This window comes from Saccostrea cucullata, unplaced genomic scaffold, assembly GCF_032062105.1.
Source record: "Saccostrea cucullata isolate Sc308-1 unplaced genomic scaffold, CSIRO_AGI_Scuc_v1 ctg977, whole genome shotgun sequence".
NCBI lineage: Eukaryota > Metazoa > Mollusca > Bivalvia > Ostreida > Ostreidae > Saccostrea > Saccostrea cuccullata.
Window position 1 is genome coordinate 168,413 of NW_026925640.1, and position 23,967 is coordinate 192,379.

The 23,967-nt window shown below is 34.8% G+C and overlaps 2 protein-coding genes across 4 annotated transcripts; one reads left to right on the plus strand and one right to left on the minus strand.

Annotated features, from left to right (window-relative positions):
* Positions 1-457: 457 nt before the first annotated feature.
* Positions 458-3,066, minus strand: LOC134269420 (uncharacterized). Its single transcript, XM_062751608.1, has 7 exons — positions 2,859-3,066; positions 2,467-2,709; positions 1,988-2,434; positions 1,444-1,710; positions 1,004-1,198; positions 791-898; positions 458-569 (listed from the first exon to the last, which is right to left on the minus strand). Exons 1-7 carry the CDS (start codon positions 2,925-2,927, stop codon positions 465-467), a joined length of 1,434 nt encoding a protein of 477 aa, XP_062607592.1. The 5' UTR covers positions 2,928-3,066; the 3' UTR covers positions 458-464.
* A 4,733-nt stretch (positions 3,067-7,799) lies between these two features.
* Positions 7,800-22,128, plus strand: LOC134269427 (uncharacterized). 3 transcript variants are annotated; one of them, XM_062751617.1, is made up of 10 exons: positions 7,800-7,875; positions 9,040-9,144; positions 9,734-9,881; positions 10,480-10,596; positions 11,104-11,253; positions 13,151-14,895; positions 15,094-15,157; positions 15,868-15,935; positions 18,193-19,964; positions 20,247-22,128. In XM_062751617.1, exons 2-10 carry the CDS (start codon positions 9,073-9,075, stop codon positions 21,949-21,951), a joined length of 5,841 nt encoding a protein of 1,946 aa, XP_062607601.1. In that variant the 5' UTR covers positions 7,800-7,875; positions 9,040-9,072; the 3' UTR covers positions 21,952-22,128. The 3 variants fall into 3 exon arrangements, with proteins under 3 accessions (XP_062607601.1, XP_062607602.1, XP_062607603.1); XM_062751619.1 differs by lacking the exons at positions 7,800-7,875; positions 9,040-9,144 and adding an exon at positions 9,971-10,086 and having other exon boundaries at positions 9,795-9,881; XM_062751618.1 differs by lacking the exons at positions 10,480-10,596; positions 11,104-11,253.
* Positions 22,129-23,967: the final 1,839 nt, after the last annotated feature.

The window sequence follows — 23,967 nt, forward strand, 5'->3', positions numbered from 1 at the left end:
CATGAAAAAATAATCCAATATGTCAAACACTAAAAAAAAAGAATTAAAAATTGCCTTAGACAATTTGAAGTCTTCAAAAAAGGGGGAAAATTATTTATAGAATAAAAAGACTTTCATGATGAATTCCAACGCACGGATTCACTTTACAAAAATAAAAATTCTGTTAATGATAATATATTCAATTTTTCCATAAAAATATATTTAAAAAATAAATAAATAAATAAATGGATATCAACTGTCATGAAAAAATATCAAAACACCGCAATATCACAGACATTGTAATGAAAGACATGGTAGTTAAAGTCTCTGAAAATATCACTTCTGGTATCAAGAGACCAGGACCAGTTCCTTGTAGTGTTTTATTTCATGTATGTCGCAACACAGATGGTATATGCCGCAAAACAGATGGTTATGTCGCAAATATCTTCGCCAAAGCAAAGAAAGATAAATGAAGAAACCGGAAGTTATGAAAACCTCGGGTCTTCCGGTGCCGACTGATTCCAGCAGCTGTAAGGTGACAACCCTCCAAACAGGTCGTCCATGTTGACAATGGGTAAAGATTTTGTCATCTGAAAAGCAGACAATATAATTTGGTTGTGTTTTTTTTTCAATAAGTTACATATGTATAAAAGTAAAAGCATAAACAGAAAAAATTTGACTTCCAAGCTTGATGTAAAGTTGTAAACTTTAAACTTGTATGTATAATTTAAAATATTTGTACATCAAATAAAAACAGGATGACTATATTTTTTGTTAGAAGTTACTATTGTGTAATATAATTGGGACTTACAGGTTGGCACGTGCGTCTTTCCTCGTTTACGTTGGTGTCAGTCTGAGGAGCTTGGTTATGATTCTTGTTTTTGAGTTCAGCTTGTCTAGCTATCTGCTCAGCCAGAATCTTAAATAAAATTGTATGCATGAAAATATATTTATTTCTCGCAATAAGTAACATTTTATCTTTGTTTATTCCAAAATCATACACTTTAAGCTTTACAACAGTTACCTGGTCAAATGTCTGGTTGCTACTCGGTGCATCAGTATGCCCCTGATATTGCATTGCATCATGATTTTGGTGACGCTTTGTGGCATGCGTCTGTTGACGCTCGTCTTTGTTGTAGCGTCTGTACAATGCGTCACGTCTTTGATCCTGATTGACAGAGTGACGACTTTCTGTCGAGTATTGTTCAGCAATCATTGACTGTAAGACAAAACACTTAATATTAATTTTATTAATACACAATATACTGTACAAGTATAACTGTATATCTTAAATAATAAACGTAAAAATCCACTATAGCAAAGTAATTTTTCTAGCTACATTATTCTGAGCTACAGATTCCTAACATTGATTTTATTTCTTTATTTCACTTTGACAGAAGAAAAATTCTTCAAAAAAGGTATTAGTTGTTGATACTTCAGAGCTAGGTCGAAAATCCCTCTTACCCAATTACATGCCCGTTTCTCCGGATTCTCAGCCAATGTAGAACCAGACCCTGGTCTTTTGTTATTCGTTGATTTAACATCAGGGGGTGTGACTGACTTTGAAATGGGCGCAGTGAATGTAGCTGATCTAGACGTAGCATTAATTACAGATTCAGTTGATGCAGGTCCTTGTAAGGACTTTGATGACTTGGGAGTTTGGTCCCAGCCTTTTGGAGCAAAGCTTGGGACATATCTTTGCGGTTCAACACTTGTTGCCAAATACGTATTCTATATAAAGAAATAAATATCACAGTCAATCTAGTGATATTCTTACTAATTATTTGAGAAATATATTAATATTTCTCCTCCTTTAACATCAAAAGAAAGTTGAAACTTTAGGCGTTTATGTTAAACCATTCATAGAATAACTTTCATTGGTTAAAATAAACATTCAGGCAGTTAAAACAAACAAAATAAAAATCTTAATGTACATTAATTTTTTTTTTTGACATTTAATTGTATTATGGCTTTTATATACTTCAAGTTATTAATTAAAAGTACTCACCATCTGAGTGTGTGAGACCGCCTGGTGTCTCTCACTCATCTGATTGGTCAAATTCGTCTGGTGTTTTTCACCCATCTGATTGGTCAAATGTGCCTGGTGTCTCTCACTTATCTGATTGGTCACATATGCCTGGTGTCTCTCACTCATTTGATTGGTCACATTTGCCTGGTGTCTCTCACTCATTTGATTAGTCACATTTGCCTGGTGTCTTTCACTCATTTGATTGGTCACATTTGCCTGGTGTCTTTCACTCATTTGATTGGTCACATTTGCCTGGTGTCTTTCACTCATTTGATTGGTCACATTTGCCTGGTGTCTTTCACTCATTTGATTGGTCACATTTGCCTGGTGTCTTTCACTCATTTGATTGGTCACATTCAGTGTGGAGGTTTTAGCCTCTGATACAGTGTCAATCTTTGAGGACTGTTTGTTAGCTGACACAGCTGTCCTGAATTCTGTAGCTAGTGAGTTAGTTGTCTTGGATTCTTGGTCGAAAAAGTCATCTGTTGGTGCATCCCATGCTGGTAAGACACGCCTTGCCGACTCTCGCTCTGGTTGAGAATCCGCCGTTTTTCCCCCCGAGCTGGTGACCTAGTTCTGGGTGATGAGGGAGGACTGTCCAGATAACTGGTTAACCCCAGGTCCTCCAGTGTGGGAGTGGGGTGATACATTAGTGTCATGTAATCTGGAGGGGCGTACCTGTTGATCGGCTTCACCTGAGGCTGAAATTAATTACGGAATAATAAATTCCCTGACGATTTTTAACAACAAAGAAATAAATATTATACCGGTAATTCCATACGACAAAAAAATTTACATATTACATGTGTATAATTTTAAGATTTTTCATGATTTTTGCAAAATACTTTACCTCTTTACGCACCACTCTCTGCTGAGGTTGCTGTGCATGTTGAGGTTTGTGAGAAGCAACTGTGCTCATAGACTCAGTCCTTGTATGTGGATGAGTAGGGTGCACTCTATGTTGCTGGGGAATGTTGTTCCCATTCACATAGTTAGGTCTTGTCTGAGTTTGGTACCCATGTGGGCGAGTAGGTTGCGCATGTTGCGGCTGATATGTGTTGCTGCTAGGTACCACGCCTGTCCTAAAATGAGTTTGTTGCTCATGAGGACGATGGACCGGAGCATATTGCGGTCGGTAGGTGGCAGCAGTATTCACAGATGCAGTTCTTTCATTGAATCCGTTTTCATGAGGATAGTTTTGTCTGAAATGATGTGGCGCCTGCCTTTCTTTCTGCTGAGACTGAGGCTAAAATAAAAACAAGATTGTTACAGTTTGTTGACAACGAAAATATTACATATATCGTAAATGATTCTGTTTCAGATATAAGAATGGGGAACTAATAAAAATATTTCTAACTGACCCACTGTTGTCCCACTTTGTCGGGTCTTTGAGTGGGCGTGGTGCTCAGGGGAGCTGTGTGGCTCGCCTGCTGAACAGGACGTTTCTTTGGCGGCCCAGCCTGTAGAGAATAAAGATAAATAGTATTATAAAGTGTCATTGCCATGTTTGATGGAAAAAATAAATTAAAAAATCGATGAAGTCCATCTCCGTTTTGAACATTTTTACTATCATTAAGAACAGAATAGAAGCTACTGTAATTTTAAAATTTATATTTCATTTGTGCAATCTATTTAATCAACATCTCTCATTCGTGAGTTAATGAAACTTACTTTTCAGATTTACGATACATGTAACATGTATATCAATAAAAAAAACTGAGACCTCCTGAGTCTGCCCGGAAGTAGAGGACGGGGCCAAAATGTCCAGTCCCAACCTCTTGTAAAAACTCGAGGCATCTTCCGGGGCAGGGCAGGAAACATCCACTCTTTTCTGGAAAAAAAGATTAAAAAGATCTTTATTTGACTTGTACATTCGTGTTTTATGTAAGTATGTGTATTTACAAATCAAGATGTTTGTATAAAAATGCATACCTGGTATAACTACTTTATCACACGCATTCAAATTTCTTGAATATTGTAAAGCTATGCACAATTGACAAAAAAGTTATTAATCCTTGTTCCTTGTGCAAATTTTCGTTCATCATTTTTCACATTCTTTCAAACTTAGAAAACTATTTCCCTTTGAAATCTGATAATATACCGTACAACACATACGCATATCTAGATGGGGGGGGGGGGTGTCTGGACCCCCTTCCTCGAAACTTGTGGAATTATTAAACATACATACTGATTACTGAAGTTATTACAAAGTGACCTTCGAATCCCCCTTTCCCTAGAAGATGCGGACTACTGTTAAGAAGTTGGAAAAGTCATACAAATGAGGCTTAAAAAGTGAAACTGCTCAGAGCCCCCCCCCTTCCCCACACACTTTCACTAATCACTAATCAGGTTCATTAAGACAGTAGTGTAGTAGACAGGGTGGTTTGTGAGTAACTAAAAATTCATTAATAGATTTTTAATTTTAACCTCGCCCCCAACTCCTTTCCGGAAAAAAAAACCCATTGTCTATGCAACTCAACGTCACTCAGGCAACGGTTACCATGACGTCGTCATTAACAAAACCAAACATTGCAACTTAGTATATAGATCTACAAAAATCTTTTTAAAACAAGATCTCTAGCTATGACAGACACAACTAAATGGATCGAGCGATCAAAAAAGTTCAATGCTGTCTAAATCTCTATTTTACAAACTATTTGCAAAGTTGCATTTTAAACCCTGGAATTTGAATATCAGCTTATTTCGCGGACTTCTTGATGTAAACATAAGACCTCCATTTGATAAAAAAAAAAAAGTAATAAGTAAAAAAAGGCATACGTTGGTTATCTTCCTTTATTAAAATTATTACTGCATTGATTTTAAAGGAGGCAAATTGGAGAAAAGAGTGTTTATAGGCTTAGGCAAATACGTCTGAACTCTAGATTTTATAGTAAAAAGCTTGTTCAGCTATTTGGAAAATTCCTACAAAGTAACCCACAAAAATAACATGGCAAATCTTGGCATTACCCTCTTAAGAGTGCTTTTATTCATCTTCAAGACTTGACTTGCTCTTTTGACAGTAGAAATTTCGTAAAATATTCGCTTGACTGAAAACACGTCTTGTCTCTTTGACTTGTGCTTCAGAACTGAGCAGTAACTACAACAGACAACGTCAGGCCAAGCAACTGCAACGTCATAAAGGAAGACGGGGCCAATGAAACAAGGCGGTCTATCAGCACCCTATCCCCACCCCCACCCCAACGTAAAAAGTAAGATAAAAATATTGTCCCCTTCACCACCAAAGTGAGTATGCATACCACAGGTAGGCCTATTGACCGATTTCATTCAGGTTCACGATTCTGCATTATTCCTATAATCTATAAATTCTTCGATTCAAATAAACTTTCGCCACTCTTGAAGTACTGTGACTTACCTTCTCTTAAGCCTTTTGCTTATAGGTTGATAGCTAATCAAATAAATTCATATAACACCCATTTTCAAACAGAATTATCCAGATATTATCATTGTTTACATTTTGGACAAAAAATGTCGACTGCTTATAAGGGGAGTTACTCTAAATAAAATAATAAAAATACGTAAGAGTTATCTTTCTTGCTAGGTACTTGTACCTTTCGGTATCCTTGCTGCAATATTTTTTTAAATAGTTCCATCTCAAAACAAAAAACAAAAACAAAACAAAACAAACAAACAAAACAAAACAAAACAAAACAAAAACATTCAGATTGAAAAAATAAAACTCGGAGAGGAATGCTGGAGCACAGTCACATAATCACTGTATCAAGGGTTTTTTGTAACAAACTTTTATTTGCTTGAATGTTTTAATGTAAATATTCTTAAAAAGTCTTTATTTTGGAATAATAAATACTATACTAAACTTACTATTTAAAATTTACACTGTAAGCCACGACTCCTCAGTTTTTGTTCTAGCAGAGCCAACATGGTCTATCGGAAGGACTTTGGGTTTTTGTTTGGGGGGTGGGGGTGGATGTGTGAAAAAGAGATGGAACTTACCCAAGCTATAGGCTACTCATACAATGCAAGGCTCCAATTTTAAGTTCGAACCCCGGTCCAGCTGCAGGTTCTTCCCTTCATGTTAAGAAATGTGAAGGGCAGTAGCATCGTTTTTGAAAGTGGGGTAGTGAGGGAGCAAGCAGAGAAAATAATCATCTGACATGTACTTGGGAAAAAAATATTGACAAACAAAATAAAAGGAAAGAAAAGGGGGGAAAAGGGAAAATTGTCCAAATTCGGAAATCCTATTTCCTGGGGGTGTTGGAGAAGGGGTTAGGCTCTACTTCATTCAATACAATACTTACACTGCAACAAAAAGGGAGAAGGAGCCAGTACAATTTCGAAGTTAAAGGTGTTCAAAAAATTGCTACTGTTGCTTAATCTGACCGGTCAAAATTTCTAGAGCACGACGTACACCATTATTCAAGCATTTATTATTATCATTGACCATATTTTATATTATTTCTCCTTGTCGACAAAAAAAAAATCATCAAGCTTCTTTCAAAAGTTAAATTATGATAATTTTTCTTCATTAGAAAAGAAAATGAAATTCATCTTTCAATCTCTGTTGCAAGTACTACAATAAAAATCTTTCATCTGCACATGTAGCACAGATGCTTGTTTCATTAAAAAAAAAATCGCCCATAGCATAATAATAATAAGAATCGCAGGATGATCATAGAAAATGTACTGGCAAACTTTTTATTACCATATATAGGCTTCTACAATAATTTATCAATGCAACCATATATGGCATGCTTGTCTTTATTTTTTTCTTATATTATATCCGTAAATATACCCAAAACTCCTCGTCTGGTAGAAAGCGTATTATACTATGAGACCATCTTTTAAAAAATGTTTGGTGGTTCTCTCCCGACCGTCTGAATAAAAATGACCCGAGTCGAAACATTTTTTTTAACCTCCAGGGGGCAATAATTAATTTTTATATGTACTTTGGAAATTTTAATTTTAAAAAATACATGTAGCATTATTATCAACATTTTCTGAGAAAAAGTTTTCTCATCTACTTACCGACCTAATATTTTCAGACCAAGTCGGAAGAGGGAAAACATCAAGTTTTCCTAAAGTTTCCTAAAGTTGTCCTAAGGCCACATCAATTTAATTTCTTGTTCGTCGGACATTTGTTGAAAAAAGTACGAGCGGGCTAGCGGCTAAATAATAATATTATTACTTTTTTGAAGGCAAAATTTTAAGGCGGGCGTGAAAAAATTTGAGCGGACAATTATATTTTTCTGATTTGCAGTGTAAGTAGATTAAAAGTACGATAAATAGAGCGGAAATATAACAGAAAACAGCACAAAATTCGGGGATTTTTAATTAATATTATTTGTATAGTTTTGTTTAAATAAGAGCGCGCGGGCCCGACGAACAATAAATTTTATTGGTGTGGCCTAAGTTAAACATGTTTAAAAAATTATATATTTACCCAAACAGTTGCTCGTGATTTGTAGGTAAAAACAAATATGTCTCCTTTTCTCTATGGCAAGATTATGTGCACTAAGTCTCAACCTGCTGATATCTAAGATATTAAATAAAAACAACTTAATAAAATTTTAGTTTTTTTTAAATTCTGAATTAATTTTTGCATACTTTTCTTGTAATGTAGGCATTGATCTCATTCTTTGTTTTACAATCCTCATAAGTGTTTCATTGAATGTTCTTTATTAATCAAAGAATATGTATTTATTTTTCAAATAAACGAAATGAGCAGAAGGAAATCCACGAATCTCTCTTATGCATCATTCCGGATCTTTTCACGTTTTCTTTGTCGATTTTATATCATCCCGTTTCCGGTTAACAATGGGTCTGCGCGGGCAGAGTCTTTACTTTTGCTTTCCAAATCCATCAAATGCATGCATTTGTCAAAGAGATTGGTATGTTAAAAGTTAGCTGGGAATCATTTAAACAATTTGTTCATTTCCTTATAAGATATTTCCACGGTCAATCAATATTGGCCAGGTTTGATTTTAGTCACGTGACGTCGAAGTTGATCTTGGCGATTACATCGTACTGTAGGAAGAGTGGCGGATCTCTTTGAATATCGTAGTTTTAATTTGGAAAATAAGCTTTTAAACATAGTTAATTAGAATTTTATAAATGATTGAACTATTCTTTTTTATGATAATAAAAACATACTGTATTAATCTTGCCAATGGCATCATGCACTGGTGTTACAAACAAAACCACAGGGGCTTGTCACGAAATATTTATTTTCTTTTAATATTAGAATTTTATACCGAACCTTTTTTATATAAAAATACAAAATTGTATTTTTATAGTAGGGGCATCATGCACTGGTGTTACAAATAAGACCTAAAGTTAAAGCAAACTGCTAAAAAAGAGACCCAGCACTACATCATTTATATTCAATTTCTTTAGCTGGCTACATAGCTTAAAATATCTAACTTTGTATGGCTATATTAAATTATTAATCTATTCAAATTACCCTGATAAAGCTTAAGATTATATAAAATTATAACAAATCAATAAATTAACATTTTATCTTAATTTTGTCTTTAAGTTTAGCTTTACACTACAGTTTTACCCAAGCAGAAAGTTGTGGTTACAAATCATATTGCTTTATAAATATAATCCCTATAACTTTCAGAACTTAAAGTACAAGTCTGACTGAAGACTTATGCATTGTTTTCAAAATAATACAAAGTTAAAATTATCAATGCATCATAAACAGTGATAAAGTGTGACTATTTTTACATGCTGGAAAAAGTGCACATTTAAGATTTAGAGATCTAGTAATTAAGGTAAAAAGTCTGCAAAATTAAAAGCTAAATCAAGCTACGTTGAATAGCTTAAAAAAAAAACTATTTAGCTGTTTCAAACTAATTATAACAGTATCAAGAGATTTTGTCGGACCTGTAAAATTAATGTTATATTGGTGATGCTAGCTAGATCTAGATTAATTGTTGATTTTTTTTTCTATTTAATTATGAAAATGAACAATTTATTTATATTCTGATTATTAATAAGTAATGATACATGATAGCATGTTATAATACAGTATCTAATTTTTTTTCCAGCTAAACTGAGTCCCTATAGTTAGTTGGACAGTCATGAGTGAAGGAAGCAAACTGCAAAAAGTCCAAGTCTTGGAGGAAGGATGGAAGAAACAGGCAGAAAAACTGGTTTGTGAATTTACTGAATTACGAATTAACATTTGTAGTCAAATATAAAACAGGTGTGCATCTAATGGTACATCTGTCAAAGTTCAGCACTGTGCTTTACAATAACATGGTTGTGATGAGCACTTAAATATTACCGTATAGGGGGATATTTTAGCGGTGTGCTAATTTTGGCATTTTGATGGTAGCCCGCTACAATTTTAATCGTTGATATAGTAAGTTCTTTTCTAAGTGTTTGTCGCAAGTTCTTTTCTAAGTGTTTATCTGCAAAGAGCCGAAACTCTGTGTCCGCTAAAATGAATTACACCAAAATTAATGGCATACCTTTGAGCAGGTAAAACACCCAAATTTTACACCCCCCAAGAAAACCCACTATACGGTAACTAAGGCAAGAATTTTGATAGGCTAAGTGTGCTTTAAATTTTGATTTTTGTGGGGCTTTAAGAAAGGTTTCTGTGGTATGAGGCATAATGAGGAGACCCATGAATAATGAATTAAAAAAAGATGACTCATCTCTTTTTATCATACTACATGTAAAACCTCTTTAAGCGATATTACAATTAACATGTTGCAAACACTTTTTAATTTACAGTGTAGAGAATTCCAGACAATGGGTGGTGAAATGATCATCGTGGCCAGACAACCAAGCAGACAGCTGTTTGCCTGCTGTACCTCTAATGCAGAAAAAGGCATGGTGAAAAATTTTAGCACCTTCAAAGAATGCCTGCCACTTCCACAAAGTAAGTCACTGAAAGATTAATCTCTGGTATTTCTGTTGACATGATCAAGGGAAATAACTTTGAAATTCAATGATAAAAATATGTTTCAGAATTAGTGAAGAAAACTCCTGGGGCAGCGAATCAAAGTAAACCAACTACTGACAAAGCAAAAAAATAACTGAAACTCAAGTGGAGAAAGGAAAGCAACTTGTTACTACAACATCTGGTTGGTAAATCCTGTAAAATCATTAATTTTTGTGGGCGGTTAATTTTTGTTGTTTTGGGGGAATTGAGAGACCCACAAATCTGTGACCACCACAAAATGTAAAATTTCATATGCATTTTTACTAAACATTTTCCAACCAAGATATCAAATCTCCACAAACCAATTTTATTTCCTATTACATCGAAAAAATTTTAAGCATAAAAATCACTCTCACCAGTCTTATTAGATGGGGAGGTTGTTGCCCATGAGTTTGAAGAGTCAAGAAATAAATAAAAACTTATTCAATCTGGAAATTTTGGGAACAACAAATTCCTGGATGAAAGATTGTCAGTTGAGTATTTCTGTTAACATGATCAAGGGAAATAACTTTCAATGATAAAAATTTTGTTCCAGGTTTAGTGAAGATAGCACCTGGGGCAGCTAATAAGAGTAAAACAAATGATGATAAAGCAAAAATAACAACTGAAACTCAAATGGAGAAAGGAAAGAAACTTGTCGCTACAACATCTGGTTGGTATATAGTCTAAATATAGGGAAAATCATAGATAAAATTCCCAAAAAAGAAAATTTTAAAGCATAAAAATCACTCTCAGCAGTCAATGAGTCATTTGAGGGAGCAGTTGTTGCCCTTGAGTTAACAGTTTGAAGTGTCAAGAAATCAATTAAAACTTATTTAATCTAGAAATTTTTGGTGCAATGAATTCCAGGAGCATTTGATTAATAACACATCCTTGCATGTTCACAAATTTTAATTACAAGGATATCTCAATCAAACCAGTTCTGAAATTCAAAGTTTCAAAAAGTTTGAGATGAAGTAAGATTTTTATTCTATTTTAGAATGAATTTATTCAATTTATACAGCAACATATAAGTCATGAAATTAAAGAGAAGATTTGAGAAAATATTAAATTCAAAACTGTGTCCAAGCATCTTTGATAAAACATATATTTATCTTACTTTGAAATAAATATAAAGTATTGTATATGAATTGTTTAATTTTAAAAAAAATTGTTCCAGGTTTAGTGAAGATAACTCCTGAGGCAGCAAATCAGAGTAAAACAAATGATGTCAAAGCAAAAATAACAACTAGATCTCAAGTCGAGAAAGGAAAGAAAATCATTGCCATAATATCCGACAAACAGGAAAATACTTCCATAAGTAATACAAGTAAGCAAGGGAAATAACTCATGAAGCATTATGTCAGTAATGCAATAAATACATGTATTATGACAGTTTACTAGTAGTTGCAAACTTACAATAATTGGTATATTGTTTAAATATAGAGGAAATCATAATAAAATAAATTCTTAGATTCTCATCGGAATTTTTTGAAAATTCAAGGCAGGTGGTTGGCTTTATTATATATTTTTTTCCATTTTGCAGATTTTTTATTGACCTGGTTAATCGGTGCAGATTAATCTATAAAAATTACAGTAAAGGTCCATTTATCTCTTACTTCACATCATCAACAATCTTTCACAACCAATGATCCTTGCTTTATATATACTACAACAATTTCCATCTTTTCAGCTCATGTCAAAATCATGCTGACATTCAAGAGATTTAAAATGAAAGTTGAGTTGAAGTTGAATACGATCCCGATCAGAATAACACAAAGAAAAACAGAAATTAAAAAAGTCGAGGTGGGGTAAAAAATCGGGACAGGCGGGGATGAGAATCTAGGAATACTTTTATTATGGCCTAAAATTGCCAAGGGAGTAAACGAGTCCAGAAATTCAAAGTTTCAATAATTTTGAGATGAAATAATATTTTTATTATATTTTAGAATGAAATGCTATAGCAGTATATAAGTCATGAAATCAAAAAGAAAATTTGAGAAAAAATAATCTCAAATCATTGTCCAAGCACCTTAATAAAACACATGCATGTATTTATCTTACTTTGAAGTGAATATAAGGCCATAATAAAAATATTCCTAGATTCTCATCTCCGCTCGTCCAGATTTTTTTTTATCCCAGCCTCAATTTTTTAAATTTCTATTTTTCTTCGTCTTAATTGTGATCGGGATCAGTATTCATCTACTATAATTCTACTTTCGTTTTAAATCCCGCGAAAGTCGATATGATTTTGACAGCTGAAAAGATGGTAATTGCTATAATCCATACGTATATATTTTAAACAAGGGTCATTGGTTGAAAAAGATTGGTGATGATGTGAAGTAAGAGATAATTGAACCTTTACTATGACTTTTATTCGGGTATTGTAGATAAAATTATTATACATCTACTGTAATTACTCTATATAAAATTAATACCATAAAACTGTCTATTTTCCCGAGAAGAGACTACTACCCTCAACTGAAGACTACTCCATGGAAAATCAGAGCTACTCCCTGGGACTACTCCCTCATGAATATTTATTAGTAATTTTAACCAATCAAAGTGTTCAGTAGGCAGAGCGTTCAAGGAATCTCGAGTCTGTGACGTCATGTTATTAGCAATGTAACTATGACGTCAAAACATTTTGACATGCGATGACAAAATCATACTTGAATTTTAGCAAAATGAAGACAACGATAATTCTTCGAAATGTCAGTGAAAATGCTTTTTAAAAATAATTTAATTGTTTTAGGACACGATGCATTACTTATCATACAATGTGTTAAACCGCATGCATTTGTAATTATGCCTCTACTTTTGTTTTTTTTTTTTAACGTCGGAATATCTGGTTAAAAAATTAAATCGCCTATGATTGTTTCGGTATAATAAAACAGTTATGGAATGGGAACTCGGGAAATAGCAAATTTATGGTTCCCCTCGGCAGGAAACTATTTCCCTCGTTGGCTTCGCCACCTCAGGAAATAGTTTCCTCCCTTGGGGAACCATAAATTTGCTATTTCCCTCATACCCATTCCATAACTGTATATTACACCGATTGACCAGGTCAATAAAAAATCTGCAAAATTGAAAAAATAAAAAAAATAAAATAAAAGCCGCCCGCCCGCCTCGATTTTTAAAAAAATTCGGATGACAATCTAGAATTTTATTTATTATGGCCTAAAGTGTTGTATATGAATTTTTTCAAATAAAAAATTTTGTTCCAGAATTTGTGAAGATAACTCCTGGGGCAGCGAATAAGAGTACTAAATTAAATAATGAAAAAGCAAAAATAACAACTGAAACTCAAATGGAGAAAGGAAAGAAACTCATCGCTACAACATCGGACAAACAGGAAAACAGAAACCCAGAAACTTCCATAAGTAAGACAACTAAAGAATCACTCAAAAGGAAAATTCTTACAGGTGAAAAAATAAGTGAGAAAAGTGAGCAAGAAGATGAAATATTTTGCGATCTGGATTTAGAAGTCACGGAGGAGCCAGGACCAGAGGAAGTGTCTGAGAAACAGGACAAAACAAATAACAAAACAGAAACCAGTAAGAAACCCAAGACTTCAAACGCAGCAGGAAAGGATATAAAGATTTCTCTTGCTATAAACAAGCCTGTTTTAAGAGCATCTCTAGCACAGTCTTCTGAGAAATCTTCTGATAAGGGCAATGAAAGAATTTCTCCAAATGCAGCAGAGATCAAAAGCAATCAGACAAACAAGCCTTCAATTTTATCAAGAAAATCTCATACACCTAAATCCGAGGCTGTTCCTAAATGCCAAGCATCTGATATTGTCCTTCAGTTTTCTGTTCCTCCGTCACAAAGTCAAAGCACCAGTACAGGTTCAGGTTCTGTGAGCAGTAAACCTGGGTCCCAGACAAACACTGTCAGCTCTAAGATTGTCTTGCCTGTATTTCTGTCTAGTAAAGAGGCAGTGATTTCTAGTGGAGTGACAGGGAAAGACAGTGGTAACAGTTCTGCTCTAACACTGACAACATCCAGTGCTGGGAGCCCTTTGGTTAGTAACCTTGCTTCTCATGTTCAAAAAGAGAACTCTTCAGAACTGAAGAGCAAAGAAGCCCAAGCCAAAGGAGCTCCTCAGAAAGAAACCTTGAATATGGTTTTGGTCAGGGATTCGAATCAACAACTTTGTCTTGTCCCACAACCATCAAAAGATGGAAAAGTTCAGCTAGTAGGAAATCAGGTGTCCATCCCACTTACATCAAGTCAAGCACAGTCAGCAAACAACACAAGTTCTACTCCCTTACAGTCAGGATTTGTTTTGGTACCATCAAGTCTGACAAGCTCTGGTAGCACTACTGTGGCACCAAGGAAGGCTACCACAACACCACAAAAGATTCTACCAAAGGGTGATAAAACTACTGCACAGAATAACCAAACCACCAAAGATTTGAATGATACACCAACAACCATCCCCACTTCCTTGCCTAAGGTGTTTATTTTAGCAGCACCCAACTCCATGTCATCTGCCTTAAAAAGCAATAGGACTGGTTATATTGTCCCAATGCCAGCCACACCCAATCCCGCGGTGTCCCAGGCAGGGGCTGCCGCAGCATTGCTCTCTAACGGCACAGAGGCCTCCACTGCCACTCCTAAAGACCAGACAAATTCAACATCTCAGCTTCAATTTGTCGATAAAGAAACGGACGATCCAGAGGAGGAAGCTGAACAGAATGTCAGCCAGGAAGGAGCTTCACCAAAGTCGCAAGACAAGGAAAAGGCTTCAGTTTCAACAAAAAAGACAAACAAAGTATCTGTTGCAAAGAGTCCTTTTGTGAGGGTTGGCAATAGTATGTATCGACTTGTAGTGATGAATGGACAGCAATTCCTTGTCCCAGTTCAACAACTGATGCGTTATGGACAGAAAATGACGACGACCTCAACTGATCATAAGAAAACAAAACTACCTAAATCTAAGAAAAGAAAACGTGAAGAAGGAAAGGTAAGAATGTTCTTGTACTTGCATGAATAATATAAAGTGATTTACAGTAATAAAAGAAGCCCACAAAATATAAGAATCTTTTTTTTTTAAATGAAGTTAATTACATCTTTAGCCCTTTTGTTATAATGTATTGATGCAATTATAAAGAAATGTATTTCATGAAATTCTTCAAAAGTTGACATGTTCTTTGAATTATAGGACTCAGACTCCGGAAAAAAACAGAAAACATCCCATGCACCATCGTCAAAGAATCCAACAAATGGTAAATAATGTACAATTAATTTCTTTATTATGTACATGTTTTTTTTTTTAAATTCTACTCGAAATCTGTATGCTTTTTCAGGGGATCACGTATTGCAAGAAATTTCATACTGAAGATCACATGTAATGATGTATATCTTTGAAATAGTGAATGAGATAGAGGTTTCTCTTCTACAGCTTATAGATCAAATAGGAACAAACGAAAAAAAAAAAGCTACTGCTAAACATAATGTTTCTACTATTCCTGCCTATAACATTTAGCGTGAATTCATTCTTCTAGAATTATTAAATCATTATATACAAAGTCTGATGAAATGTTTGTAATGTTATACATTCACTACGACATTGTACAAGGAAAACAAAATTTGTATTTAAATGTACATGTGCCATACAAGCAGAATTTTTAGCAAGGATTTAATTTTAGTATCATTATTAGCCAGGGTGCTGAGTTCACTAAAGTTTAACAATTAATTGTGTTTTGTTTGTAATAACTTCTTTAATGAGCATTTTGTTTTTGCTAAACTCATTTCTCAGTAAAAATATATCACTAATTTTTTAGGATAATTTCTTAAATTTCCACTTAATATGGTAATTAATTTTTAGATAAATAAAAGATTTTCCTTACTAATTGTTTAGTTGCTTGAATAATTTTAGTTTTTTGCATTTAGATTTCTAGAAATGTAATGTGATGTACATGTATTTATTTTTCAGTTCCTGTAGAAAAATTTGTAGAATCAGAGAGTGATCCAGAGGAAGAAGATCTGTCTGAGATTAATGAGGTACTATCACTTTGTATTGAGCAGAAGCCCCCACCCCTTTCCACCAGTATTTTTAGCTCTACTGGTCAGAGACCAGAAGAGCTTATGCGATAATTTTTACATTTCCAATGTCTTTGTTTGAGATCAAATTACAAATTGTAAATATATCCCCATCAATGTTTTTCCAAAAAAACCACGTGCAGGGAAGAACAAACAGCTAGACAGAAGCAGGGCTTGGAGCACGTGGATTGGTGACTTGCATGATAATTTTATGCATAAACGCCTTCGGCGTTTATGCAAATTATCATGCAACCCAATCGATTGATCACATCATGAAATCGAAAAATAAGACAGTTATTCCTTAAGTAATGCGTCCGTCTAGCTGTCTGTCTGTCTGTCCGTCTGTAAACAATTTTTCAAAATGCTACTCCTCCTACAGTTTTGGTTTGATTTCAATATAACTTGGCACACAAGTAGACTACACTAAGATACATAATTCTGTATAAGCATTTTTGATTTCGACAAACGGTGTTGCCGTGGTTACTAAGAATAGAAATTTTTGTGAAAATCATTCAAAATGCTACTTCTCCTACAGTTTAAGTCTGATTTCAGTATAACTTGGCATACAAGTAGACTAAACTAAGATACATAATTCTATATATTGGTTTTTGATTTCGATGAACGGTGTTGCCGCGGTTACTAAAAGTAGAAATTTCTGTGAAAATCATTCAAAATGCTACTTCTCCTACAGTTTGAGTTTGTTTTAAATATAACTTGGCACACAAGTAGACGACACTAAGATACATAATTCTGTATATCGGTTTTTGATTTCGATGAATGGTGTTGCCGTGGTTACTAAAAATAGAAAATTTTTGAAATACATTCAAAATACTACTCCTCCTACAGTTTTGGTCCGATTTTAATATAACTTGGCACACAAGCAGACTACACTGAGATTTAATTATCAGTTTTGTGTTTTTGATTTTGTTGAATGTTGCCATAGTAATTTAAATTGAAAATTCTGTAAAATTTTATTAAAAGCTACTCCTACAGTTGTAGTCTTACTGCAATTTATTTGATCAGGATCAGTATTCTATTTATTGCTTTTGTAAAGTTTTAAGTCTTTACTGCTACTTTTCTCTTTCTTTATTATAAGTACAAACCAGTAGAGCTACAGTCTTGACAGAGACTTCTGGTTTAAATAATTTAAATAATATATTTCATTCTGTGCAATTGTAGTTTGCATGGTATTTGTCCAAATTTTCTCAAATAGAGAGCTACTTGCTGTTAGTAATATTCCTTATCGAGTACATCATTAATACAATGTATATGTATGCATGTATCATACACTATAAATACTGTAAGATTTTTTATTGAGTTGGCTCGCGTAGCGAGCTACTCCCTGTCGACATAGCCATTTCAGAGCTGTAAAATTTTTTACGCATTCATCAAGGTGATCCATACGCCAAGTATAATAGTTCTAGCAAAAAATGCTTTGGTTTGAGTGATTGTATAAACTTAAGAGGTAAAGACTGTATAAAATTTTATACTGTACATTATTTTTGCCTCATACATGTATGCTTTTAAAGAAATTTTTGATTAAATACCTGTATGATGTAAAATTACTGCGTATGAATATATTCAAGCATGTTAGGCGGATCTAATCTTCCCATCTGAAATTTATTTATAATTGACCTAGAATACTCCCTAACACAAACACCTGATGCTCTCATTAGCTGCAGCTAGTTGTTGCTGAAAATCTATTTTTAGAATCCAGATTTGCTGTGGGAATTTTTAACCTAATGATCCCATAACACTGACCACTTCAGCTAATGTGCTGAAATTCATTATAGAATCCAGTCAAAATAATACTGAAGCCCCTTAGTGCCAACCTGTATATATAAAGGAAAAGCAGTATACACTTTATTTATGAACCGAACATGGATCAGACAAATAATATTCAATCTCTTAAGATGCAAAATAAACTGAATATATTAAGGTATGGTGCCCATATGTATGAAAAAGCTCAATTGACTCGAGCGAGTCAACTCGCAGGCCCTTCAGGCCTTTGATTTAAAACAAAAAAAGCAAACAAAAATATAAAAATGAAATAATTTAAATTTCTTTTTATATGTTTGAGTGACAAAAGTACCAAAAAAATTTTTAATTTGTGATATTTTATGAAGTACATGTATGTTGTATTTTGATTACTTTAGTGCAATAAACATGACAATGTACCAAAAGAATTTGATGCACATGTATTTTATATTTTACACAGATGATAGAAAGGAGGTCGAAATTCAATGAATCAGGACAACCAAGCCCCTCTCAAGGACCAGTAGATAAACCGAAATCTGGAGATGAAACCCAGGCACATGAAAACGAGCAAGGAGATTCCACAACACCCAAACCCAACTTGAATGATGCACAGGATAAAGAGCAGGGATTTTCCACAAACCCACAACCTATTGTCTTGAAACAGGAGAATGAGAATGGATTTTCCACAGACCCACAACCTGAGCCAAGTATTATTCCGAAACAAGAAAATGAGCATGGATCATCCGAAAACTCACAAGAGAACCCACCTGCCATCCAACAACAGGCCAGTGACCATGGATATTCTGTTCAACAAGAAGACATCCCCCCAGCTCCATGTATCATGTGTTCATTCAAGACGTGTTACTGGAAACCAATGGCTGACCATATGAGACGACGTCATGGCTCTAAGAGATATTGCATCAAGTGCAATAATTTCATGGCAAGTTCCAGGTTTTATACCCATAATTGCACCAGACGAGGCATCAATAAAAATCGGAAGCAGATATGTCTGATCTGCTCTCGACTGGCTAGCAGTGCCTTAGAATTGATCAAACATTACAGAGTCAGTCATAGAACTGATATTGAGAAACACTGTCACAGCAATTCACTATACAGGAGTGTGAGGTCGCAGAAAATATTCGTGTGTAAAGGTTGCGGTACATTGGAATACTCGGAGCAGAACATGCTGATCCATATAAGAAAGTTGCACTTCTGTGAACTCAATAAGAATAAAGAGCAACAGAGCCAGGGAGTGCAAAAAAAGGAACCTGTTTGTGTGTGTCCAGTGTGCCTTTTTCATTTTCCAGAGGAAGAACATTTGAAATATCACATTAATATTTTTCACAGTGGCAAGCGCGATGATAGAGGTACTGTTGAGTGCAGTTTGTGTGACAACACCTTTACTTCTAGTGATGAGTTGTTTAATCACTATAAAACTCATACACCAAATGTCAAATACAGGTGTGTACTCTGTGCACAGCACAACGAGCCTATGAATTCACTGGAGGAGGTGCAGCGTCACAGAGAAATCTTCCATCCTGTGAACAAGCATGTGGAAGCCTTACTTTTGTGTCCTGAGCCAGAGTGTCAGGAGACCTTCCACGAAGACATAGACTTTGTGCTTCACACAATCCGACATCAAATAGGAACCAAATACAGCCATACTTGTGCCAAGTGTGATTTCTCTACCTCTTCCGAGATCTTGCTGGCAAAGCATGAATCAAAATTTCACTATGAATCTGAAAAGAGGTGTCATTTCTGCACAAAGCGCTTCAAAATGCCAGAACACTTAACAAAACATATGTTGTTACATAAAACAATGGAAAAAAGTACCAGTGGCAGTGACACAACATTTATTTGTGATCGTTGTGGGCAAATAAATACAAGTGCCAAAAAGCACAGACGTCACATGAGCAAACACAAGGAAAAGGACCGCAATGAGGAGACGCCATGTAAAGTGTGCGGAGAGGTTTTCGTTTCAGCCACAAACGCAGCCAAACATATGTTCAAGTGTCATCCAGAAGAGGAACATAATTTACAGTTGCCGATCTACCCATGTGCTTATTGTGACTATGTCAGTTTGTATCGCGGTGACTACCGGCGTCACATGTCAACTCACAAGAGAACCAATCATTTTGTTTGTAAAATATGTGACAGGGGCTTCAAGGACAGACCAGGTCTTAGAAGCCACTTAAAACTTCACAAACAAGGACGAAATCACAGGAAATTCAGGTAAGAATCTTTTATTGCTTGAATGTTTAAGATTTTTTATGGGATATATTAAAACTTCAAGCTAGAAAATATAGTACATGGACTAAGTAATGTCTACAAGTACTGTGTATCTAGATGTAGTGCTTGTTTTATAAGCAATGGACTTGATATAGGGAAAGCTGCTTACACCAAAGGCTCTAAACAGAATACACAACTTAATGTTATATGTGTAGTGTTTGACCTGTATATATATTTTAATTTGTCTTTCAATGCCTAAAATATAATTTGTATCTTTTCAAACAGGTGTTTTGCCTGCCATCTGGACAGAGATGGGATTAGAATGAAAAGTCACCTGACCACTGAGAATCACAAAATGAATTGTAAATTGGCTGGCATCAATCTGGACGATTACAATAATGACCTACTGAATTTGTTCCCATCCAAAGGAGAGGCTCTGAAACTCCCAAGGAAAGATTTAATCCAGAAGTCCTATATCGACCAGTGTGAAAAGGTTCACAAAGAGCACTGTAAGAGAGCATCTCTTCTAATGGTGGAAGAAAAGTCCTACACAGTAGTAACTCCAGATGGCGATGAAATTCAGCTGGATATGCCCTCAAAAAATCCCAAATGTGAGGAATGCGGATTGTTGTTCAAGTCTGTGGAGGATCTAGAGGAGCACAGAGAACATGTCCGATTGTTAGAGCTGTCAGCCAATAGAAACTACTGCCTCTGCGAGGTCTGTGATGTCCATTTTTTTGATAGAATAGGTGCGGCCAAGCATGCAACCTTGAAAGACCACATCGAAAAATGTCGCCTGAAGGGCGTGGAACCCGATGATATTTTGAAAAAGAATAACATTTCTAAAGATGTTTCTTTCGAGAAGAGAAAAGAAATGCCAAAACACGGATATAGGTGCACGGTTTGTGATGCGTATTTTGCTTCTAGAGATAAGAAGGCGGTTCATATTACCAAGGACATTCATGTTCAGAAGTGCCAGGAGTTAGGGTTGGATCCTGCTGATGATCATTTTGAAGATTTAACAGAACCCAGCAATGAAGAGAAATTGCCAAATAAACATGATAAAGAAAGAAAGAAAATAAGTAGAATTGAAAAAGCAATCAGCAAGCGAAAGAAACTGAAACTGGACAGCATAGAACTCATGGGTGTACAGGTACCAAGACTGATTTCATTTGAATGTTTAGTGTGCGGTGTTATGTTGGCAGGCAGAATTCAGGGCATTGATCATTTGAACACAACAATACATAGAGAAAAATGTTCCAGTTTAGGCATACAGTCTACTCCGGGTAATCTTGGAGTAAGGGTATCTGATGTCAAGTCAGTAGTGGGGAAATCTTTACCACAGATCTTGGGAGTAGCAACAGACACAGTTTTCCCCATTTCGAATGAGGAAAGAGGAGTCTATGTGCGCCAGATTGTGGAGGCAGAAATGGCAACAAAGAATTTTTCAAAAATGAAATACCGTATTCTGAAAATTCGACCCGATTCCAATGATGCAGAAGTTGTAGTGGCAGAACTGCGAGATGAGGAAATGGACACAATGCAACAGTCTGCAGAAGTGCCACCAGAGTCCATAACAGCAGAAGTCAACTATAATCTCCCACAGACAGCTGAAGATGAGACTTCATACAGCGCGCAGAAACTTTCTTACCTTATTGAATCTTTAAGTAACTCTATAACGTCTGATACCCAATCATCAGTGCAGCAAGGTCCTACAGTTCCATTGTCTACTCCATCACCCAAACAAAGCATTCTATACAAACCAAGGTCAGCATTGAAAAGCACTTCAGGTAAAAAAGGGATTTCAAAGAAAGGTAATGTTTTAAAGCCATCCAAAAAACAACAAAAGAAGTCTGCATCTTCCAATGAAGTTGCAGTAGAATCAGCAATGGAAGTGGACCAGATTTTCTATCAAGGTGTTGCAGGGGTAAATGAAATTGAAATATCTGAGGACATTGACTTTGAGACTGTCAGTTTTGAATCATTTTGATTCATTTTAAGTAGACTGAGCTTTGAATTTTTTTAAGTGTTAGTGACAGTGAGTTGAATCTTTTTAGAAGATTCATTTTAAGTAGTTACTCTTTTTGTGTTATTCTTTTAATGTATGTGGTTTGACACATGAAGTTATTTTTTGGAATATTACTTATTAAAGATTTATTCATATTGATTTTCTTTCATAATGTTATAACACAGAATTACCAACCCAAAAAGTTAAAAAAAAATGTTGGGGGGAATAATATTCAGTTACACAAAAAATTAGATTGTATGATGGTAAAAATTATTTGTATATAGTTGCCTGTCTGAAAATGGTGAGAGATGAACAAATATTTCTTAAATCTTTTCAACTATAAATAAAGATACTGTTTTGACTCACTTTAATGAAGTTGAGTGTTTGTTACAGAGTTGATGTACCTGTTAAGTAAGAGCAGGTAACAATAAGCCCTACCTGGCTATTATAGTTGTGATCTAATGGAACACAATACTGACACTTATGCTTTTGATGCTACTGTAGTATGGATAAGAGGAATTAGTAAACATACATTGATAATTCATAAATACATATATATTGAAATCATATGGCTGGACCGGGAATCGAACCCGAACCAAAATATAATATTGATAAATAATACTTGATTGTGATTTTTTATTTTTCATTATAATTTTATTGATTATCAAGTACATGTATTATTACTTAACATTGTATCTTGACCTATTATACAAGGAGAGGGTGTACATAGGCCTTGCCTGTTGCCCAATCCTTATTGAATTATTCAATAAAATATGTTTAAAGTTTTTGAACCCGGGACCCTTGTATTACTAGTTAGGTGCTCTAACCACTGAGCTACCCAGGCCGATGTCCCTAGTACAGCCTAAATTGCTACACTGCCATACTTGTTTCAGATACTGCTTTTGATGCTACATTTGAAGATATTTGGAAATATCAGAATTAGAGATGTCAATGTTCAACTGCATGAGCTCATTAATATTAGGGGTCATTAACAAATCTTCTTCTCAAGAACCACTGCAGGGTAAAAAAAAACTAAACTTTGATAAATTGAAGCTTTCTGAGATAATATAAAATTTAAATTGTTTTAAATTAAATCATGGCCCAGGGGGTAGGGTAGGGTTTTACATTACAATGTACAGTAAAACATGGTTATAGTGAACACACTTATAGTGAATTGATGCTTACAACAAAGTGATTTTTATTCCAAATCATGCTACGGTGAGCGATGTACAGTTGTACACACCTGTAGCTCTCGTGGAAGAATATTATCGCAATTAAAGCAGAGACACCGTGTCACACCGTGTACGCACCGTGTCACACCGTGGATCGGAGACGCGAACTTCAAAGACGTATTTATTTAAAGTTCCACGCAAAAGCGTTCTCTGGCTTTTGGAACCGTGGCCGGTAATTAATTATATATTAAACTCTTATTTTTGATACATTATGCAGAACTTTAGCTTCTACCTTTTAACGGTCCGAAAAGCAGAGAGCTACATAGTTTTGTAAGCGTCGTAAAAACCACAAATAGCTATTTTTTGCGCTGAAAGGTATTTATTTCGTGTAGTTAAAACTTTCTCTGGCTTTTGGAATTGTATCCTATAATTAATTATATATTAAACTCTTATTTTTGATACATTATCAAAGTTTATTTACCTTTTAACGGTCCGAAACAGTCCTGTACATAGTTTTGTAAGTCTGTAACCACAAATAGCTATTTGTTAGCGTTGAAAGGTATGAAAATTATCAGGAATTGAAGTTAAATGTATGATTTTTATTGAATACCATTTTTAAAGCTTGGGAAAAGTATAAAATACAAGAAAAAATGCCCGAAGTGAGCGACAAAAAATTTTTTTCACAGTTTCATCTTCTCCATAACGAAGGGTTCTATAGCTATTTTAAACAGACTTCCTGAAAGCATCTTTTGGTAAAGTTGATTAAAGTGTTCAAATGAATGGTCAAACCCTAATGTTATCTTTTTTCCATATTATAATTCCTGAA

Bases quoted from the DNA above. Each gene is read 5' to 3' on its own strand.
- LOC134269420 (XM_062751608.1), bottom strand. From the start codon at position 2,927: ATGAGCACAGTTGCTTCTCACAAACCTCAACATGCACAGCAACCTCAG. The intron at 1,711-1,987 runs GTGAGTACTTTT...TTCTTTATATAG, and splicing joins CGGTCTCACACACTCAGATG to AATACGTATTTGGCAACAAG. The intron at 899-1,003 runs GTAACTGTTGTA...ATTTTATTTAAG, and splicing joins GCAACCAGACATTTGACCAG to ATTCTGGCTGAGCAGATAGC.
- LOC134269427 (XM_062751617.1), top strand. From the start codon at position 9,073: ATGAGTGAAGGAAGCAAACTGCAAAAAGTCCAAGTCTTGGAGGAAGGA. The intron at 11,254-13,150 runs GTAAGCAAGGGA...ATTTTGTTCCAG, and splicing joins TACTTCCATAAGTAATACAA to AATTTGTGAAGATAACTCCT. The intron at 15,936-18,192 runs GTACTATCACTT...TATTTTACACAG, and splicing joins ATCTGTCTGAGATTAATGAG to ATGATAGAAAGGAGGTCGAA.